The 18462-nt window shown below is 46.8% G+C and overlaps 1 protein-coding gene across 5 annotated transcripts in view; it reads left to right on the top strand.

The window, feature by feature from the left end:
• The window catches only part of dip2bb (disco-interacting protein 2 homolog Bb), a 265832-nt gene that overhangs the window by 125949 nt on the left and 121421 nt on the right, over positions 1-18462 (top strand). For 4 of the 5 annotated variants that reach the window (XM_051925024.1, XM_051925021.1, XM_028798568.2 and 1 more), the window contains exon 2: positions 12753-12824. In XM_051925024.1, the coding sequence (XP_051780984.1) occupies positions 12753-12824 (72 nt within the window). Of the gene's footprint in view, positions 1-12752; positions 12825-17201; positions 17307-18462 lie in introns of those variants that run through there. The other variant, XM_051925023.1, reaches the window with a different exon arrangement.

Here is an 18462-nt window from a genome sequence, read left to right as displayed (position 1 = left end):
TGGGTACCCTTTTTCCCCTTCATGTCTCTCAAGTAGAACTTTTTACTAGTAAGATGAAAAAAGAAATGCTGCCAGACCCGATTTCTCAACACCTGTGAGGATTTTGTAAAATCTGGATTAGTTTCCTGCCGAGTCCGGAGGCTGAGAATCTCACATCACCATAAGCCCCTTAATCCATTTGCTCCCATCTTGTCATTCGATTTAATGCTCTTATGACCCGTTTTTGCTGTTCCATCCATTTACTGAACCTGTTTAATCCAATTTTATGATGGCTGGGTGCCAGAACCTTTCCTGGCACCATTGAGCACCTTCCCGGATGGCCCACCATTCTCTTCATACTGAAACTTGTGAAGAGGTGGCAGTGAAGTCAACGTTCACACATTTGAGATACCAGAGGGCACTGGGGAAAATGTGCAACCTCTCCATTAATGGGACTTGAACCCAGGCATGCCAAGATGCTCGACTGGTGGTTGTGCAAGGGTGGGTTCTAAACTTGTGCCCGTTGCTGCTTCATTGGACCTTGTGGCCCTGACCTGGACAAGTGCGTATGTAGAGAATGAGTGGGTGAATGAAGGCTTTGGGGGAACTGCCATGGCTTGAGTGCCAGGTTGTGCTGAGTTGCCAGTTTATTAGGTACTCACTTCAGCCAAATTCTCCATCCAAACTTGTTTTATGTCATGCGATAGCCGTGTGTGGTGTTAAGCAGGTAGACCAGTGTGCAATAGTTTTCATCTGGGCAAAATGGGTGACCTTCAATGTGACATGACGGCAGTAGGCATCTCAATTCTGGCATCTCCCAAATGGCTTTTCATGCATAACCATTTACTGAGAATGGTATGGAAAGCAAAAAATGACCAGCGTTTGGGCGGAAACAGCTTCTCATCCAGAGGGGTCAAAGGAGAATGGTGACAATCGTATGACTGTGGCCAATTGCATCCAAGTGCAACATCGGTGTGCAGAGTGTCATCACGGAATATGCCACCTAGCCCAGCCATTGGTTTTGAATTAGCAACAATAGCCGAAGATCACGTCTGGCTCTGATGTCAACAAAAAAAACTACAAAAGGGGTCTCTAGTTGTCGTTGAAATGTCAACTGGATTGTTTGGGAGTGGAAAAGGGTCACTTAGTTTGGGCAGTCCATCATGCTGATTGGGGATCAGATCTGGAGGAAGAAGCAGAAGTTTAACAGTGGATGGCCATATGATGGTAGATCAGGTGAGCTCCGAAACCCACAGAATGGGGGTGTCACACTCCGTTTTATTAAGAGCCTAAGATAGTACTTTACACTGGAGACTAAAAGTTCCAGACCACCTCGGCTAAAGACCTTCAAACTACACATTTACCAACTCCACACTGGTCATTTTGCCTTACCTTCTCAGTGTTAAGTCACTTAGGATATCAACTATATTTCCCTAATATAATAATAGTGGAGACTAATTGATTTCAGCTTTTATTTACCATATCAGATATTCAGTGGGTCAAAAGTTTACATCCACCAAGCTGAAGGTTTGTTTAAACATCCTGGAAGATTCCAGAAACTAATGACTTATTGAAGCCTCTTAGTGGCATTATTTGAGTTTTACTTTCTCATATATGAAGTACAGGGAAAAATTCGCAATCGTCCAAAAATTTGATGTAATCTTGACATTTTAGACCTCCCTGACTTTCTCGTGTACAAAGTATGGGGGAAAGTATTGGAATTGTCCAAAAATTCCATTTTGAGATTTTGATGAATCTCAACGTTTGTATTCCGAAAATACAATTTTTTGGAATTACGTCTGTCTGTGTGTGTGTGTAAACATGATAACTTGAGTACACTTTCACTTAGGTCAACCAAATTTTGCCTACAGGTATTAGGTAATAAACTTAGATTTCTGTCAACTTTTGGGCTATTTCTACTAACCGGAAGTGGTATTTTACCTTTTATTCATGCAGCTGCAGAGTCCAATTTATTCAACTTTTATAGTAATTGTTCATTATATTATTAATTTGATTTTATTTATGGTTCTTTAATGTACATAATTTAAAAATATAATCATTGTTTTGCGGTTTACTCCTCAAATATCCATCCCCATATCTGAGTATACTAGGAAGTCTAGCGGAGACCATTCCAGATTTTTTTGGTCTGTGGTCGTGTTTCAGGGCTTACCTTTAGGCCATTGTCTTGTTGCTTTTGAGAAAATCCAAGACCTCAGGAAAGAAAAAGGTGCAGCTCCACAGGACTGGTTCCTCCCTGGCAGCAATTCTCAAACAAATGGAGATGCCCCGAGCTCCTGTATAAACAACTGTATGCAAATACAAACATCTGGGGACCACAGAGACGCTGCATCATTCAGGAAGGAGGCATTAATTAACTCCCAGGGACAAGTGAACTTCGTTATGAAAGGTTCAACTGATCCTCAAGACAGCAAGAAAGGAGGTGGAAGCACCAGGCACCAAAATATCTACTTCCACCATTAAGAGAGTCTTTCGTCTTCGTGCAAAGAAGCTGCCCCTAGTCTAGGACTGATGTAAAATAAACAAAAAAAGGCAGACTGTTGTTTGCAGGTGATCGCCAGGGCAGAGACATTTGGAGAAAAGTCTTCTGCGGTCAGATGAAACAAAACAGAACTGTTCGGCCCATCGACCACGTTCACATTACCAGGATGAAGTGATTTTTGCTATGGTGTGACACAAATCAGAAGTTTTCAGGGCTGTGTGGGGACTGAAATCCAATCTTTTCCAATCAGGTTTGAGTCATTTTCATACAGTATGTGGTCCTAGATTTGATACATCTCCGAATTGTGGCCATGCCACATTAATTAGAACGTTCAGGAATCCTTGTGGTGGTTTGCCTCTGCTCATGGGCTGAGCGCCAGTGTCATCAGCCAGCACAGTGAAGGAGAGCTACAGCTGTGACAACAGCCACAGTCCCACCATTGCTGGCTCATTTCTCGTACTCACACTTCTCTTGGTGCAGCAGTGCCAGCCGGAGCTACGAAAACAGGAAAAGTTAGCTGTCTGGCTTTTTTTTTTTTTTTCTTTCGTCTACTCAGCCTAATCGTGTACAACTGATAAACTGTTTGCCGTCCTCCAGAGCAAACTGCGAGGCATATGCTGCATTCCATTTACCTCTGACGTCGGAGATGGGAATGACATCACTCCCAAGTTGACTGCGTTCCAATAAAATATTCAGAAAACCAATATGGACGTCTCCAGGAAAGCCTTGGTTTTGCTTGCTCTTTTGGAATACAGACAACTACTGAACAATGCATTACAGCATATTTTGCAGATCCGAATGCCAAAGCAACATGTCCACAGATATAATTTAGACCAGGGGTCCCCAACTCCTGTTCTGGAGGGCCCCAGTGGCTGCAGGTTTGAATTCCCACCCTTTATTAGTGACATGTTTTTGCTCCTAAATTTAATTGACTTGCTCTTGAAGACTCAGCCCTCATAATTGTTTCTTTTTCCTTAATTATCAGCCAAACATTAATGAGATACAAAATGAACCAAAACGTGACCAGCAAACTGTGGCCATCATACAATATCTGAAAATAAATAAAGGTGAAGGTCTCAGAAATTGTTGATCTGCTCACGTCCACAAAACATTTGAACAGTCCTCTTAGGAAAGAGAAAATCAATTTTGCAAATTTACAGTATGTTATTGCACAATGAGAACATTAACAAGCCATAGATTTAAAAAATGGGTTTAATTAACGACAAGAATTTGAGCCTAATTAAGCAACTGGTTGGAGTGAAATTGGTTGGAGTTTGAGGCCCTGACTTAGTTGCTCTTCTGTCGGCTCACTCGCTTCACGTTTCATTTCTGTTTGGGTGCCATTTAAGAAAAGAAATGAAACAATTCAGAGAAACGATGAAAAAATTCAGGGGAACAAAACTTCAAAAATAAGTCGATTTAAAATTAATTCAAAAGAAGTTAATTAGCAGCAAAACAGGCCACTAATTAGGAAAAGGGTTAGAATGAAAACCTGCAGCCACTGGAGCCCTCCAGGACAGGAGTTGGGGACCCCTGATTTAGACAGTGCAGTGTGTATGACTGATTTAATGAGACACAATTAGACAGAATTGCTAATAAAGAGTATAATAGTACAACTTTCACTAAAGTTTACATTATACGTCTCCATTCTGAGTTGAAGTCATAATCTGAATTTGCAAAAATTGGTTTAAGTCGTCTCACAGACACAATGTTTTTTGTTGTTGGTGAAGCAGTTGACTTGTACACAAACATATTGGCGTGCACATGCGTAGCGTTTCAGAAGACAGATGTGTGCACATTACCGTTAGGTACAGGCCACTTGTACTTATGAATGTGAACCATCAAGCCTTGAGCAAAAGATCAGAATTGAGCAATGGGCCTTGTGATGTGAACGTAGAGTTTATTACCACCACTATCTGTGAAGGAGGACGGTTGAGCCAAAGAGCACTACCACCAACTTTAAAGCATGGGAGGTGGCAGCATCACATTGTAGGGTAAAGGAAGTGTGGGGCACTTGAGAACATTTATGGTGTCAGGAGGGAGGAGGATTATCTAGAAATTCTGAAGCAAACATCAAGACTTCGCTGCAGATTTCTCTTCCAGAACGTCGGTATTGCTAAGCATGCCCCCCTAAATGGCTTAGAGACATCAAGATGAAAGTATTGGAGTGGCCATCACAAATCATCTGACCTGAATCCAATAGAAAATGTGTGGATTGTCCTTAAAAAGCGTGTCCGATCAAGGAAGGCCCACCAACCCAACTGGCTGACACCAGTCCTGCATTGGGCAATGTATTGTGAGAAGCTTGTGGAAGGCAAGCCTAAGTATTTATTTCAAGTTAAGCAATTCAAAGGCAATGCTGCCTAATACGGACAAAGTGGAGAGAATTCCGTCTCTTAGGTATTATGTAGACACAAGGGGGCCCCGCCCCCTGCTCACTTCGCTCGCCTACCCCTGGCGTTGGGTATCCTGAAATACATTAGTCGAGCTCGTTCGTTTTGGAGCCGTGCCCGCTTTGCCTGCGGCATTTCAGACGCGCTTTGTAGGCGCCTGCGTTCATTGATTTTATCCAGGCGGGCTTGTGTTTGTATATCCGTCAGTCGAGGTCGTTCGTTTTGAACCAGTGCCTGCTTTGCTTCCGCAGTTTCAGACGCACGTTGTAGGCACCTGCGTTCATTGATCTTATCCAGGTGGGCTCGTGTTTGTATCGTTGAGCTGTATTGTGTTTGAATTTGGTGTAAAGCGTTCAGCGGTTTGTACAATCCCAAGCAGCACATTATTCCTAACTTCACTCCGCAGTAGTGCCAATCACAATATGGCGGTGACGCCTAAGCCTTCACTCTGCAGTAGTGCCACTCACAATATGGCGGTGACGCCTGCGCCTTTCGTACTATCTTTGTGGACCTGTGGGGCCTCCGTAGCCTCTCACATTTGACTCTGGGGTGCAGCGCAGAATCCTCTTTTCTGTGTGGTTGTGTCGTTAGTGGCAGCTATGGGCGCGTTGTTGCTTCATTTCTCATTCACGTTAGTTGAGCTCTTTTGTACTTGGGCCGTGACTCCTTCGTTCGCGGTGGATACGACTTCGCTTGCAGTTTATGGAACGCGCGCCTGCGCAGTACGTCTCATGGTCCCATCGCCATGTCCCTGCGTCCATATCCGGTGTATTCTCGGTTAGTAATATGGATTACCACTTATGGAAATAAAGGAGAATCCCTTATTGACTTAACACAGGAACTGTATGGAAACATGATGACATGAGTGGAGCTGAGAAGTAAAGACATTACATCAGCATATAAAGTCATGCGGAAGCACCCGTCCAGATACGGGCAAAAATTTTTAGCTAAAGCAAAGTAGACCAGTTTACACCTGCATTAATATATGTCACGATCGGATGTTTCTTTGAGGAAGCAGAGTCTGGGGATTCAGGGGGGCGGGCACTCTTCCATCACTGGAGCTGAAGTTTGCTGAGGTAGTTAAATAAACTCCTCGGTTGCAGGAGACCAAGTGTGGATGATATTTGACCCGAGTTCCTGAAGGGTCTGGATGTTCTTGGGCTGTCTTGGCTGACATGGCTCTTCAACATTCTCTGGAGGCCGGGATTGGCCTCCTGGGATAGTGGACCCCATCTTTAAGAAAGAATACACCCCCCAGTCCCCCCGTTAACTTTAGGGGGATCACAGTCCTTAGCCTCCCTGGGAATGGTCTTTACCAGGGTTCTGGAAAGGAGAGTCGAAAGTTCAGTTTCAGGAGGAACAAAGTGGAATTTTGTTCTGGTTGCAGAACGGTGGACCTGCTTTTAACTGTCAACAAGGATTCTGGTAGGCTCGTGTCAGTATGCCCAACTAGTCCACATGTGTCTTGTAGATTTGGAAAGGGAGGTTCTTGAGTATGAGATACCTTACCTGCTTCTGCGTTGTATAGGAGCAAACGCTTGGTTCGTATTGCCGGAAGTAGGGTCAGACTTATTCTCGGGTTTGTTTTTTTGTGAGGTAAACACTGTTCCCAAAGTCACTCACAAGATTTCCTGGGAAGGGAGAAAGCACATTCCATCCAAACTTGGAGTCTAGCCCCTTATCCCAGCAGGTGTTTTTGGTATCATTGTATGGGCTGTATCTGGCTACAGATGGTGGATAGGGTCCTTAAAGTTAACAGCTTGTTTGCCGTCTTTCTCCAGCCTCCCCTTTGGCCTTGTGGGCTTTGGAGTTTGGTTAGGGCAATGGGGACGTGATGTTTGATCCTCTTCCTTCTAGTTCCCCTGGTCCTGTAGGTTTTGAGTTAGGGTTAGGTTGTGGGAAGTAGCTTCCTTGCCACTAAGCTCTGTTGGGCTTCTCCCTTGGCCTTGTGTACTGTTGTTATATGGGCCATATCTGGGTACAGATCATGGATAAGGTCCTTAGAGTTACCGGTTTGTTGGCTCTGCATCCTTCCCCTTAGGCCTTGTGGGCTTTGACCTACGGTATGGGTCTGGCCATGGTTTAGGGTTTGTTGGGAGTGTGGGTGTCTGCAAGTAGCTGCCCTTTGTCACCAGTTCTGTTCATAATTTTTTTTGGTTATTGTTTCAAGGCACAGCCAAAGCGTGGAGAGTGTCCAGTTCGGTGACCTCAGTGTGGTCCTGTTGGTACAGTCCGGCTGTGACCATAGACACACACTGGTTTGAAGCCGAGTGTGAAGTGCCCCGGGGTGAGGATCAGCACCACCAAATCTGAGGTCGTGATTCTCAGTCAGAAAAGTGGAGTACCCTGTCTGGGTTGGAGTTATAGATGTGGTGCTGCCTTGTGCTGAGCAATAGAAATATCTTGGGGTCTTATTCATGAGAAAGAAAACAAGGGAGCAGAAGTTGGACAGGCAGACTGGAGCAGAGTTCGTAGTCATGCAGACGTTCTACAAGTCGGTTGTGGTGAAGAGAGTGCTGTGCCAAAAGTCAAAGCACTCGACTTACTGATCAATCTGCATTTCTACCCTCACTGATGGCCACAACCTTTGGGTAGAGACCAAAAGAGCTATATCATGGGTACAAGCGGCAGAAATGAACTTCCTTCGCTTGGAGATCGGGTGAGGAGCACAGACATTCAGGAGGAGGTTGGAATAGAACCACTGCTCCTCTGCATCAAAAGGACCCAGTTCAGGAGGTTTGGGCGTCTGATTAGGATGAAGAACATGACAGTGAGTTTTCATTACTTTCGTGGCCTGCATTGTCCTTAGATCTTAACCCCTTGGCCTGTCTTTAGGATGGAGAGGTGGCTTGGGCTATTTGCTCTTACTCAGTCGGAAGCCATTGTTTTCACATGGGATTAACAGTGGTGTAGGTTCCGTGGGCAAATACATTTTTTGAAGGCCTAATGAGATGCAACACACGACTAATAAACTGGCAAGTCAGGATTTGTGATTTTTAAGGGCATCCGGTTCCTCAAGTACAGTCGATCCTTGCGTTTTCTTTGAGAGGGAAGGTCATGTTACCACTAAGCTCAACTGGGCGAAGTGAAGACAACAACACCTGAAATCCGAATCCAGTAATTAAACCCGTCGCCGTGGCTAACGACAGAGGAGCTTTGAAATAAATGGAGTCTGGGATTCATTGAGGCCTGCTGCTCTGAACATCCCAGCATCTGTGGAATTCCCCCCCCATTCCTGGCTGGTCCCTCCCACCTATCATTCATAATCTCACTTTTGCACTTTCCAGTTTTATGGTTCCAAGGTGGTGAGGACCTCTTATGTGCTCGGGGCAGCTGACATTGCTAGCATGATGCCTTCCTTACTGATGTGATGTCATTTTTGGTCGCTGGCTGACCTCTTTGCTGGTCTTTGATCTTCACTGGAATGTCCAGAGGGCATTGACTTGTTTATGGCGCACCCCTCCGCGAAATTATGAGTTAGAGGGCGGAGCGGGATAAACATCTCCCACAGCTCAGCATCTGTCTCTAGTGGTCTCAGAGATGCCACATCTTAAAATTAGTGGAAGATCTGCACTCTGCAAGGGAAGGATAGTCAAGATGGGCGGACTGGGCAGAATGTAAGATGGCATTCCTGCCCAGTTTTTGGTGATCACACCACCCACTCTCATGTCATCGTCCTAGCCACACAAATCCTCCCTGCTTCCCAGTGTCGCCCCCGTTCACTTTGAGGCTGCCAGTTGCTTAGTGAAATCCAATTACAGAAAGTCTTCAGACCCTTCACTTGGTTGACGTTTTGTTCCGTTGCCCGCTTGTACTAGAATCGGTTCAATTCATTTTTCCCACATCAAGTAACACTTGATACCTCAGAATGACAATGTGGAAAGAGGAGTTAAGGAATTTTGGCATTCATTAAGAATCAAAAATGGAACTCTCCCATTAATAGAAGAAATCGAACCCTTCAGCTAATTTTGAGATTTTTGGAGTCCTACCTGTGGTCAATTCAGTTGATTGGATTGGTTCGGAAAGGCACACACCTGTCTATAGAAGGTCCACCAGTTGAGCAGAAAAACAAGCCATGAGGTATAAGGAATTGCTTGCAGAGCTTAGAGGACAGCATTGTGTCGAGGCTCAGAACCAGGGGAGGACTGACACACTGAAGGCACCCAAGAACACAGGGGCCTCCATAATTCTTAAATGAAAGAATTTTAGAACAACAAAGATTCTTCTTGGAGGAATTGTGGGAGAAAGGTGACCAACAAACCTGATGGACACCCCTGCTGAGATCCAGAGCACCTGTGTAGGGATGGGAGAATCTTCCAGAAGTACAACCATTATGACAACACTCCATCGATTTGGCCTTTATGGTAGAGCGGTCAGACAGACGCCTCTTGGTAAAATAACACATGAAAGCCCATTTGGAGTTGGCACCTAAAGAACTCTTGGACTGTGAGAAACAAGGTCCTCTTGTCGGATGGGGGCAAGATTAGCATCACATCTGGGGTAAACCAATAGCACTTTCCACCAGTGAAGCATGGTGGTGACCGCTTGAGGGGACCCCTAGTCAGGTTTGAGGGAAAGCTGACTGGGGAAAAGTACAGAGATATCCTTAATGATGCTTGGTCAAGAGAGCTCTGGACCTCAGCCTTGGGAGTAAGGTTCACAGAGTCCCTGAAGACAAAGCAAAGGCAACACAAGAGTGACTTGGGGACAACTTTGGGAATGTCCTTGAGTGGCCTGGAGTTGAACCCTATCAAACATCTCTGGAGAGACCTGAAAATAGCTGTATGCTGATGGTCTCCATTCTGTCTGACCGAGCTGGAGTAGAACAGCAGAAAATCTCCAAATCCAGGAGTATGAAGCTCCAGGCTGGCACAGCTATGTACTGATCAAAGGGTCCGAATATTTGTGCTTGTAAGATATTTCAGCTTTTTATTTTTTAATAAGTCTGCAAAAATTCCTAAAATCATTTTTGTTTTGTCATTCTCTGGGTATTTAGTGTTGCTTGATGAGGGGGAACATGAATTGAAATGATTGTAGCACAAGGGGGCAACATAACAAAATATGAAAATAGTGAAGGGGGCTGAAGACTTTCTGAAGGCACTCTCTCTAACACCACCCATTCATTCCCAATTGTTTCAGCATTCCTTTGTTCATTTATTAGTGTCAACTCCCCATGCCACCCCCATGTTGCCCACTTTCCATTGACCCCCCCCAGTCTGATTTCTATCAGCTGCACCTCATCCTAACAGCTTACCAGTGCTGTTTTTCTGTTGACCACATCCCAATAGGCCCCCCCTTCTCACTTTGCTCCTAAAAACTTGAACCTGCCCACTCCACCCTGTGAACATGACAGTGCGCCCCCCCCCCCCCCCCCGCTTATGTAGCTTTTACCAGCATATCTGACCATTATCCTGCCTTGCATGCCACCATCTTTCTAGTGCCCACTGTTTTGTGCCTCCTACCCATGTGACCTTGTTTTTGATCACTCCATTTCCAGATGGGTACCCCTGCTGCTTGTCTCTCACGGTCCACGTGGCAGCACTGGCACTGGGCAAGCCTGCACCACAACAGAAGCACCTGTCCCGCCCTGCTGTCTCTCTCTGGCATGCTATCATTTGTGTAGCTAGCAGCTGCCGCCATGCCAAGCCTTTTTGGGACGTCTCCTGTGAGCTTTTTTGAATTTCCAGCCCCAGGGCAGGTTGTTGCTTCCTCTGCCGGGCTGATCAGGGGAAGTTCGTTCCTGGGACTGGTTTGGCGGTTGGGGGGGTGGGGGTGGTAAGGCGGGCTTTCCAAAGTGAAACTTGAGTCAGCGTTGCAGAGAGAGCTCAAGATAAGTGCTGGGAAGGAGAAAACCTGGCATAAAGAGGTGCCTGAGGGCTCGGCGAGAATGGCTTGACATGCCAGCTTGTGCTGTAGCACCAGGCCATCCGTCGGTGGTAGTGAAGTGAGTGGATGCTCCACACTACTTTTTCCATTTCTGTTCTTGTATGCCATGTTAATCTGTATCCTAATTTTGATCATGGCAGGTGGGCAATGGATATATGAAAGGCACTTTATACACTTTTACTCTGGATCTGTGCTGGCACTTCTCCCAGTCTGTACAAAATACTGTGGAGTTGGTGATGGCTTAGGGCGTCCATGTCAAGTTGACCTTCTTGTTGGCAAAGTTGACATTTTGTACCTGAGTAGAGGCGGCGGGTGGGGGGCATGTGGCCACATCTGAACCCTGGGCACAAAGGGTTGTGTGTAGTACGAATCAGGGCAGCAGATTTGTTTTCATTAGATTACTCAAACCATCAACTTATGGCTCTCAAGTTTTCACTGAAGTGTCATCCATAGCTTACAGAGCAAGTGTCAGTCTCATAGTGACTACAGAGTTCTCCTAAAGTGACAATGATGTCATTCTTGCAGTTAACGTAGGCCTCTCTCTGATGTCACCAGACTTTCATAATTACAATAGACACACTTGTCACCTTAAATGACAATAGTGCCATTCTCACAGTTGGCCTAGGTAATCACTGAAGCCACTATAGTGTCACCCCTTACAGCAAAAGGACACAGCAGTCTGCCTCCCAGTAAAGAGCCAGTACCATGCACATGATTAAAATGGGTGTCCCCAACTGTGACAGTTGGACCACATTCATCTCCTCAAGTGTCCAGGAGTTTGTGCATGTCCTCACAGCACACAGTATGGGACGACATTAAGTTACACCTTTTCTGTCTCTCTTTTATGTAGCACTTTTTGTAGCTTTGCTATATAGCGCTTTGCCTGTCATTGTTCTGTAGCACCTTTCCTATCTAGTTAGTATGTTGCTCAGTTTATAGTTACTTCTTATATAACTGCTGTATGTAGTGCTAAACCTTCACTATATATTTGTAATAAGGAGCTTTTACATCTTTGTGCCTAATATAGCGCCTTTCCTATCTATGTAAAGTTGTGCCTTCCTGCTTTATTATATTGATCACAGCTATGTATCAATCCAGCTATCATCAGATAGTCTTTGCTTTAAAGAGCGTCTTCTCATTTATATCAAATTGCACGGTCCTGGTTTTATATAGCGCCTTTCACTGGGTCGGGGAGACATGATTTTTTTTTTTATAAATAAAATGAAGCTCCAGGATTAGGTGTAAAGTGTTCTGTCTGTTCTCCTGGTGATGGCTGGCATGCCACAGGATGGTCTTCGGTGTTACTCGTGGTTTGCACCCTTGCTCTTCAAGTCGTGAGCCTACCAGGTGTTGACCCTCTGTGGCGGGTTCTGGTGGTGCAGTCCTGTTTGTTAGCTCAGCGCATGAAGCTTTGCCCTCATCAATCCGCTTTTCAGGCTAATAGGATCAGCGGCGGCGCTTTTGCTTTCACTAGTGGACGGCCAGGCGCTAATTGCAGGTCGCTGAGGCGATTTGGGTCGGGAGGCCTTAACGATACCCGCTGTGACGACCAGTTCAGGTCACAAATTCTTAACCTCACATTCCATTAAAAATGTTCGGAGCAAAGAAAAAGAAAAAAAACGTCGTAATCCTAATAAGCTGTGGATTTTGTGTGTCAGGACGGGAACTCAAGTGGCCTGAAGATGAAGTCCATAGTGGTGATAAATGAATGGCAGTCTGTGTTACGGAGGCACACAGATTTCCCAAGTGCGACGATCTTTTCATACTGGTGGCCACACAGTGGTCTTTTTCTGTCTCTTGACCTCTTGCCCGCTTGACACTAGGAAGTGTTCCACACCGCAGCCCCTCCTCGTCAGTGTTGGCTTTTCATGTGAATTTTCATCTCAGACAACCTGCGGCTCCCAATAACGCCCAACAGTCATCTAGAGCGTGGGTGAGGGCCTCATCCGTGGTCTGGTCCATTTGTCTAATGCTTCTCTCCTTTTACCTTTCAGGGGACATCACGCAGAAGGGCTATGAAAAGAAGAGAGCCAAGCTGCTGGCACCTTACATCCCTCAGACTCAAGGTGAGTGTGGGCACAGGGTTGGAAGGTTTGGGAAGCCACTGGGAGAGCAAGTGGTGGTTGTGCTTAAATTGATTTGGGTGGTAGGAGGGCACAACATTCAGTTAAGGTGGTGAAGACAGACTTGCAGGTGGATAAAATCCAGTGGCTAAGTTAAGTCGTTGTTCTAAATTGTAAAGTCTGCATTGTGGTGGTCTGGTGGGTCAAGGGCGTCTATTGACACTCGACTCTGGTAAGTGGTCAGGTGGTTGCAGGTAGTCATAGTCAAGTGGTTGAGATGAGCTGCTCTGTGCTTAATTGTGAAGTCTAGTGGTCACAGATGGTTCAAAAGGGGCTACTAAGGTGGGTCACACCACTCGGTTAAGGTGGTAAGGTCAGACTTGCAGATGGACATAGTCAAGTGGCCAAGCTGTGTCTCTGTCCTAAATTGTCATGTCTGGATTGTGGTGGTTAGGTGGGTCAAGGGGTCTATTGACACAACACTCTGGTAAGTGGGTAGGTGGTTTGTTTGCAGGTGGTCATAGTCAAGTGGTTGAGCTGAGTTGCCCAATTGTGGTCTGTATTGAGGTGGTCACTGATGGTTCAAGGGGGCTTAACTGTGTGAGCTGAGTTGCTTGATTGTAAAGTCTGAATTGAAGTGGTCACAGACTGTTCCAGGGGGACACAGAGTTGAGTGACCCCACTCAGTTAAGGTAGTAAGGACAGACTTGCAGATGGACATAGTCAAATGGCTGAGCTGAGTCGCTGCCCTAAATTGTCAAGTCTAGATTGTGGTGGTCAGGTAGGTCAAGGGGTCTACTGACACACCACTCAGTTAAGTAAGCTATTAAGGTCGAACTTACAGGTGGTCATAGTCAATTTGTTGAGCTTAGCCGCTCTGTGCTCAATTGTGAAGTCTGGATTGGTGTGGTCACAGATAGTTCAAGGGGGCTTACTGTGTGAGTTGAGTTGCTCAATTGTAAAATCTGGTTTGAGGTGGTCACAGGTTGTTCCAGGGGGATACGGAGCTGAATCATACCGCGTCAGTTAAGGTGGTAAGGACAGGCTTGCTGTTGTACATAGTCAGATGGCGAGCTGAGTCGTTGTCCTAAATTGTGGTGGTCAGGTAGGTCAAGGGGTTTACTGACACACCATTCAGTTAAGTAAGCTAGTAAGGCCGAACTTACAGGTGGTCGTAGTCAGTTTGTTGAGCTTAGCCGCTCTGTGCTCAGTTGTGAAGTCTGGATTGGGATGGTCACAGATGGTTCTAGGGGTCTATTCACCAGGGTCACACCACTCAGTTATGGTTGCAAGGACAGACTTGTGGATGGACATAGTCAAGTGGCCGAGCTGAGTCGCTGTCGTAAATGCTCAAGTCTGGATTGTGGTGGTCAGATGGGTCAGGCGGACTTTTTACACTCCACTCGGGTAAATAAGCTGGTGAGACTCAACTTACAGGTGTTCAAAGCTGAGCAGCTGTGTTCAGTTCTGAAGTTTGGCCTGAGAGGGTCACAGATGGTTCCAGGGGGCTACTGAGCTGGGTCACACCACTAGGGGTACGGTGGTAAGGACAGATACAGTATGCAGTTGATCACTGTGTCCAAGATGTGCTTCTGTGTTAAATTGTAGTGTTTACTGGTTGGATTGAGATGATCGGGTGGATCAAAGGTGCTAACAAGCAGGGTCACACCAATTGGGTAAGGTATTAAAGATGAACTTGCAGATGGAGCTGAGCCCACCATACTAAACTGTAAAGTAAATCTGTGAGATAGAGGTGGTTAGGTGGGTTAAGGGGGCCTACTCAGCAGGGTCACACCAGTAGACTTCTGTGATTGCAGTGGCAGATGTGAGATTCTGTGCTGAACTATGGGGTTGAGTGGCTGGATTTAGGTAGTCAGGTTGGTCAAGGGGGGCTACCAAGAAGGGTCATACCACTAAGCTAAGGTGCTTTTAACAACATGTAAGTGGAGACAGTGGTTGGGCTGAACCACCATACTAAATTACACAAACGACTTGGCTTTGGGTGGTCGGCCAGGTCAAGGGGCCTGCTAAACAGGATCACACAACTGATCTCAGATGTTGAGGACAGACTTTCAAGTGGACATATTTAAGTAGCCAATCTTAGCCGCGGTTCTAAATTGTAAAGTCATGCTCCAGAACTGAGGTGGTCAGGTGGGCCGAGGGAACTGCTGAGCCAGGGTCACACCACTAAGTTAAGGCGCATAGGAACAGACTTGCATGTGGTCGCAATGGTTGAGCTGTGTCACTACCCTAAACTGTCCAGTCACATGACAGGATTGGGCTTGTCAGGTGTTTCAAGGGGCCACTGAGCAAGGTCAGACCACTCATGTAAAGATGGTGAAGATGGACTTGAGGGTGGACATAGTGGTTGAGCTGAGCCACTGCAACAAATTGTGGAGTGCTTTGCTGAAGTGCAGGTTAGCAGGCAGGGGGCTGAGTCACATCACTTATTGTGGGCCAGGGGGTGAGAGCGGGCACCTTAGCAGCCTTAGGTGCAGGCATCATCCTCTTTACTATTGTGTTTTTGTCATAAATTTCAATTTAGCTGACACCTGCATCAAAGGCAGCTCCCAAACTCAGGATTTGTTACAGCTTTTCCCAGATATTTTTATTATAGTTGGAGCGCCAGAAGGTTAATGAGTCACGCAGTGAATCACAGGCAGAATTTGAAATGGCACCCCTGGTTGTTTGAAGCCCAATGCCCTTAGCCATGAACTGGCATCCTTGGTGGTTTGAAGCCCAATGCCCTTAGCCACTCTGGCACATTACTTGGGATGTAATGCAGGTATAAGGGAAAGGGTAGCGTCACAGACACGGACCTTGGTGTGAAAGGTTCTTTCAGAAGCAGTGGAACTGCACAGGTGCCCATTTGTACTAGAAGTGGACTGTGATTGGTTCACTTCTTGTCTGTCCCACCAGGGGAACAGATGATTATTAATTTCAATGTGCCCAGGGTGGTGGTCTGAGTGCAGTAAGCCGATCAACTTTCTTCATATCTGTATTTCCATCACAGCCACACATCTGCATTTATTGTCAATTTGTGCCAGATTAGTGCCGGCATGATAAATGCCAAACGTGATTGGCTGTCTTATACAAAACCCCTCCCAGCCCCCCATCAAACCCCCACCAACCCCCCCCCACCCCCTATAGAAGACATGCAGGCACATGTCTGCTCAGACTGGCCGGTGGGTTGTTAAGGCTCTGGTGCCCTCTAGTGGTGCAGTGACTAATGGACAGCCTTGTCACAAGCTCAGTGGTGGTCCGTTCTGTGTGGTGGCTGTTAAGACCCTAAACTCAGGTTCATTATGAATTGAGGTTATTTGCTTGTAGTGTGACAGCAACCCACCAACCCCGACATTTAACCCTGAGTTGTCGGTGTCCCTTTGGTGTGAAGGGCCCTGGCACTCCTATGCCCTCCTCACTCCATTTCTCCTCTTCAAGTCCTTCCTCTGATAGCCCCCGGTGGTGTGCCCCACTCTTGCTCCAATATTGCAGACGGTGTCCCTTTCAGTTTCCAACCTGTCCTTCAGTACATCTGTACCCACTCTCGTGAAGTGACAGTTAGGGGTACGCATTCAGTCCACACCCCCTACAAATCCGCCGCATAACACGCACTCATCCTTCCTTTTGTTCCCTCCCGTACCCCTAATGGCGTCCTCCGGGTTTCCTCCCCATGACAGGAGAGGTGACAGCGCCTCACAGTTTCAGTCTCTTTCTGGTTGGCTGTCATTTTTAGGAGCTTCTAGAGTCGGGACTGAGTTCAGGGTGGCGCCCTTTGGGCCGAGGATCTGTCTGAAGGAAGAGGCCGCAGCTGCATCATTGAAATGTGGCTAGGAAGAGTGGGCCAGGCACACAGGGGGTAGATAACCCAACAACTAACACCACACATCCCCTCTGCTCAGCTTTGGCCCTTTTCCCTTTGTTCCCTTTTTGTCATGGCAACCCTCCGACTTCCCTTTTGACATCAGGCTCTTCCCAGTTTTCCCCTGGAAGGTCTCAGATTGTTGTCATTCCTGTGTGGGCCATCTTGTGTTCTGTGTTGCCGCTGGCGACTGGACAAGACCCCGCCCCCTCGGCATTGTTTGTCGTGATGTCACTGATTACCTGATAGACGAAGGGGTGTGAGACCTGAGGAGGAGGAGGAGGAAGTGTCCCTCATGGCAGTGACACCGGCAAGCCAGCCGGACTGGCGGTTTATGAGGCTGTGAGTGTGAAAAGCGTGCAGCTGAGCTGGTGAGGAGGGTGGGATTGATTTTTAGTTGAGTTGTGTGTGTCTCTGTGTGTGTGTGTGTGTGGTGGGGGCAACGAGAATTGCTTCTGTTTCGCGTGCCTTTTCACAGCTGGTGCCGCCAGCCTTTTTTCTTTCTCTCTGTCTTTCTCTTTCTTCGAGGACGGCTGCAAGGGGACACATAACACACCCTTTTGTGGCAATGCTCCCTTTGTGTCATCTCGGCCGGGGGAGCCCCTTCTGCCCCGCAATGCCAGGTGAGCTTAACCGGGTAACACAGTGGAACCTTAGGGAGAGAGAGAGAGATACGCGAGAGGACCGGGGGTTGTCATGGATTATATGTCAGTTGGACTCGAGGGGTGAAGGCTTTCTTCTGAACTGGGTGGGCTTCTGATAGGCCAGTAGGTTATCCATTCAGGGCAAGTGGTACGTGCTGAGGAAGAGGTGCTTATTCTAGTTGGGGGGTGAAGTGCAGGTGGACTGACACCTGGTAGTCTTTGTTTTGGGGCTCTGCTGGTCTTTGTGGGATTGCAGTTTTCTATAGGGTCCTGAGGCCCTGGCATTTTTATTGTCATGGAAGGTGAGCAGCAGGCAGAAAGAGATGCTCAGATCTGTGGGCAGGCAAGGCAGTAAGTCGTGGTGGCCTGTTTGTTGTCACTGACAAACCGGGCTTTGGAGTAGCGGGGCTGGAATTTTGGGGGGGGGGGGGTGTGGGGGGATGGCTGGTTTTCACATTTCTCTGATTGTTTGGTTGTTATACTGGGAGGGAGTGGTCTCTGGGTTTCAAAAATGATTGCATGCCTGCTGGCTGTTATAGTTGTGGGAGGCAGTGTGGGGTCGGGCTTTAGCATTTTCTGCAGGCCTGGTAGCTTTTGTATTTTTTGGGGTTCAGATGTCTTTGTAGGTCTTTATTCCTTTTTGTCCTTGAGGGGGGTGCTGTGAATGAGTGACAGGGGTTCACAGTTTTTCCCTTCCTTTTTGTGAGGGGCCGAGTTTGAAATGCGGCGGGTAGAAGGAGGCTGGGTTTGACTCTCTTTCTGGTGGGATTTCCTACTTTTGAAGGGTGAGGTACATGGGACAGGGTTTAAAATCTTGTCACAGACCTTTTCGTTTTTGTATTGGTGGTGGCGCTGTGACGGGCAGGGTGTCAGCATTTTCTGTGCGTCTGGTTTTGTTGGTTCTGTTTCTACGTGGGCCACGTTTCACTTTTTTTCTAACAGATGTTGCTAGGGGGCTAGTTTTGGGTTTGAAATATTGGGGAAGGAGTGGCTGGTAAGGGCTAGGTCTCACTTTTGTCTGCTGGTGACCCCCAAATACAGTATTTTAGCAGGACTGCTGCTTCTTCTAAGTTGCTGTCCAGCAGACATTGTGGTGGGTGTGAGTGGCCAACTTTCAACATTTTTTTTTTCCCCG

Source organism: Erpetoichthys calabaricus, chromosome 3 (genome assembly GCF_900747795.2).
Source record: "Erpetoichthys calabaricus chromosome 3, fErpCal1.3, whole genome shotgun sequence".
Classification (NCBI taxonomy): domain Eukaryota; kingdom Metazoa; phylum Chordata; class Cladistia; order Polypteriformes; family Polypteridae; genus Erpetoichthys; species Erpetoichthys calabaricus.
The sequence above is the reverse complement of the archived record's forward strand: the minus strand, read 5'-3'. Positions and strand labels throughout refer to the sequence as shown.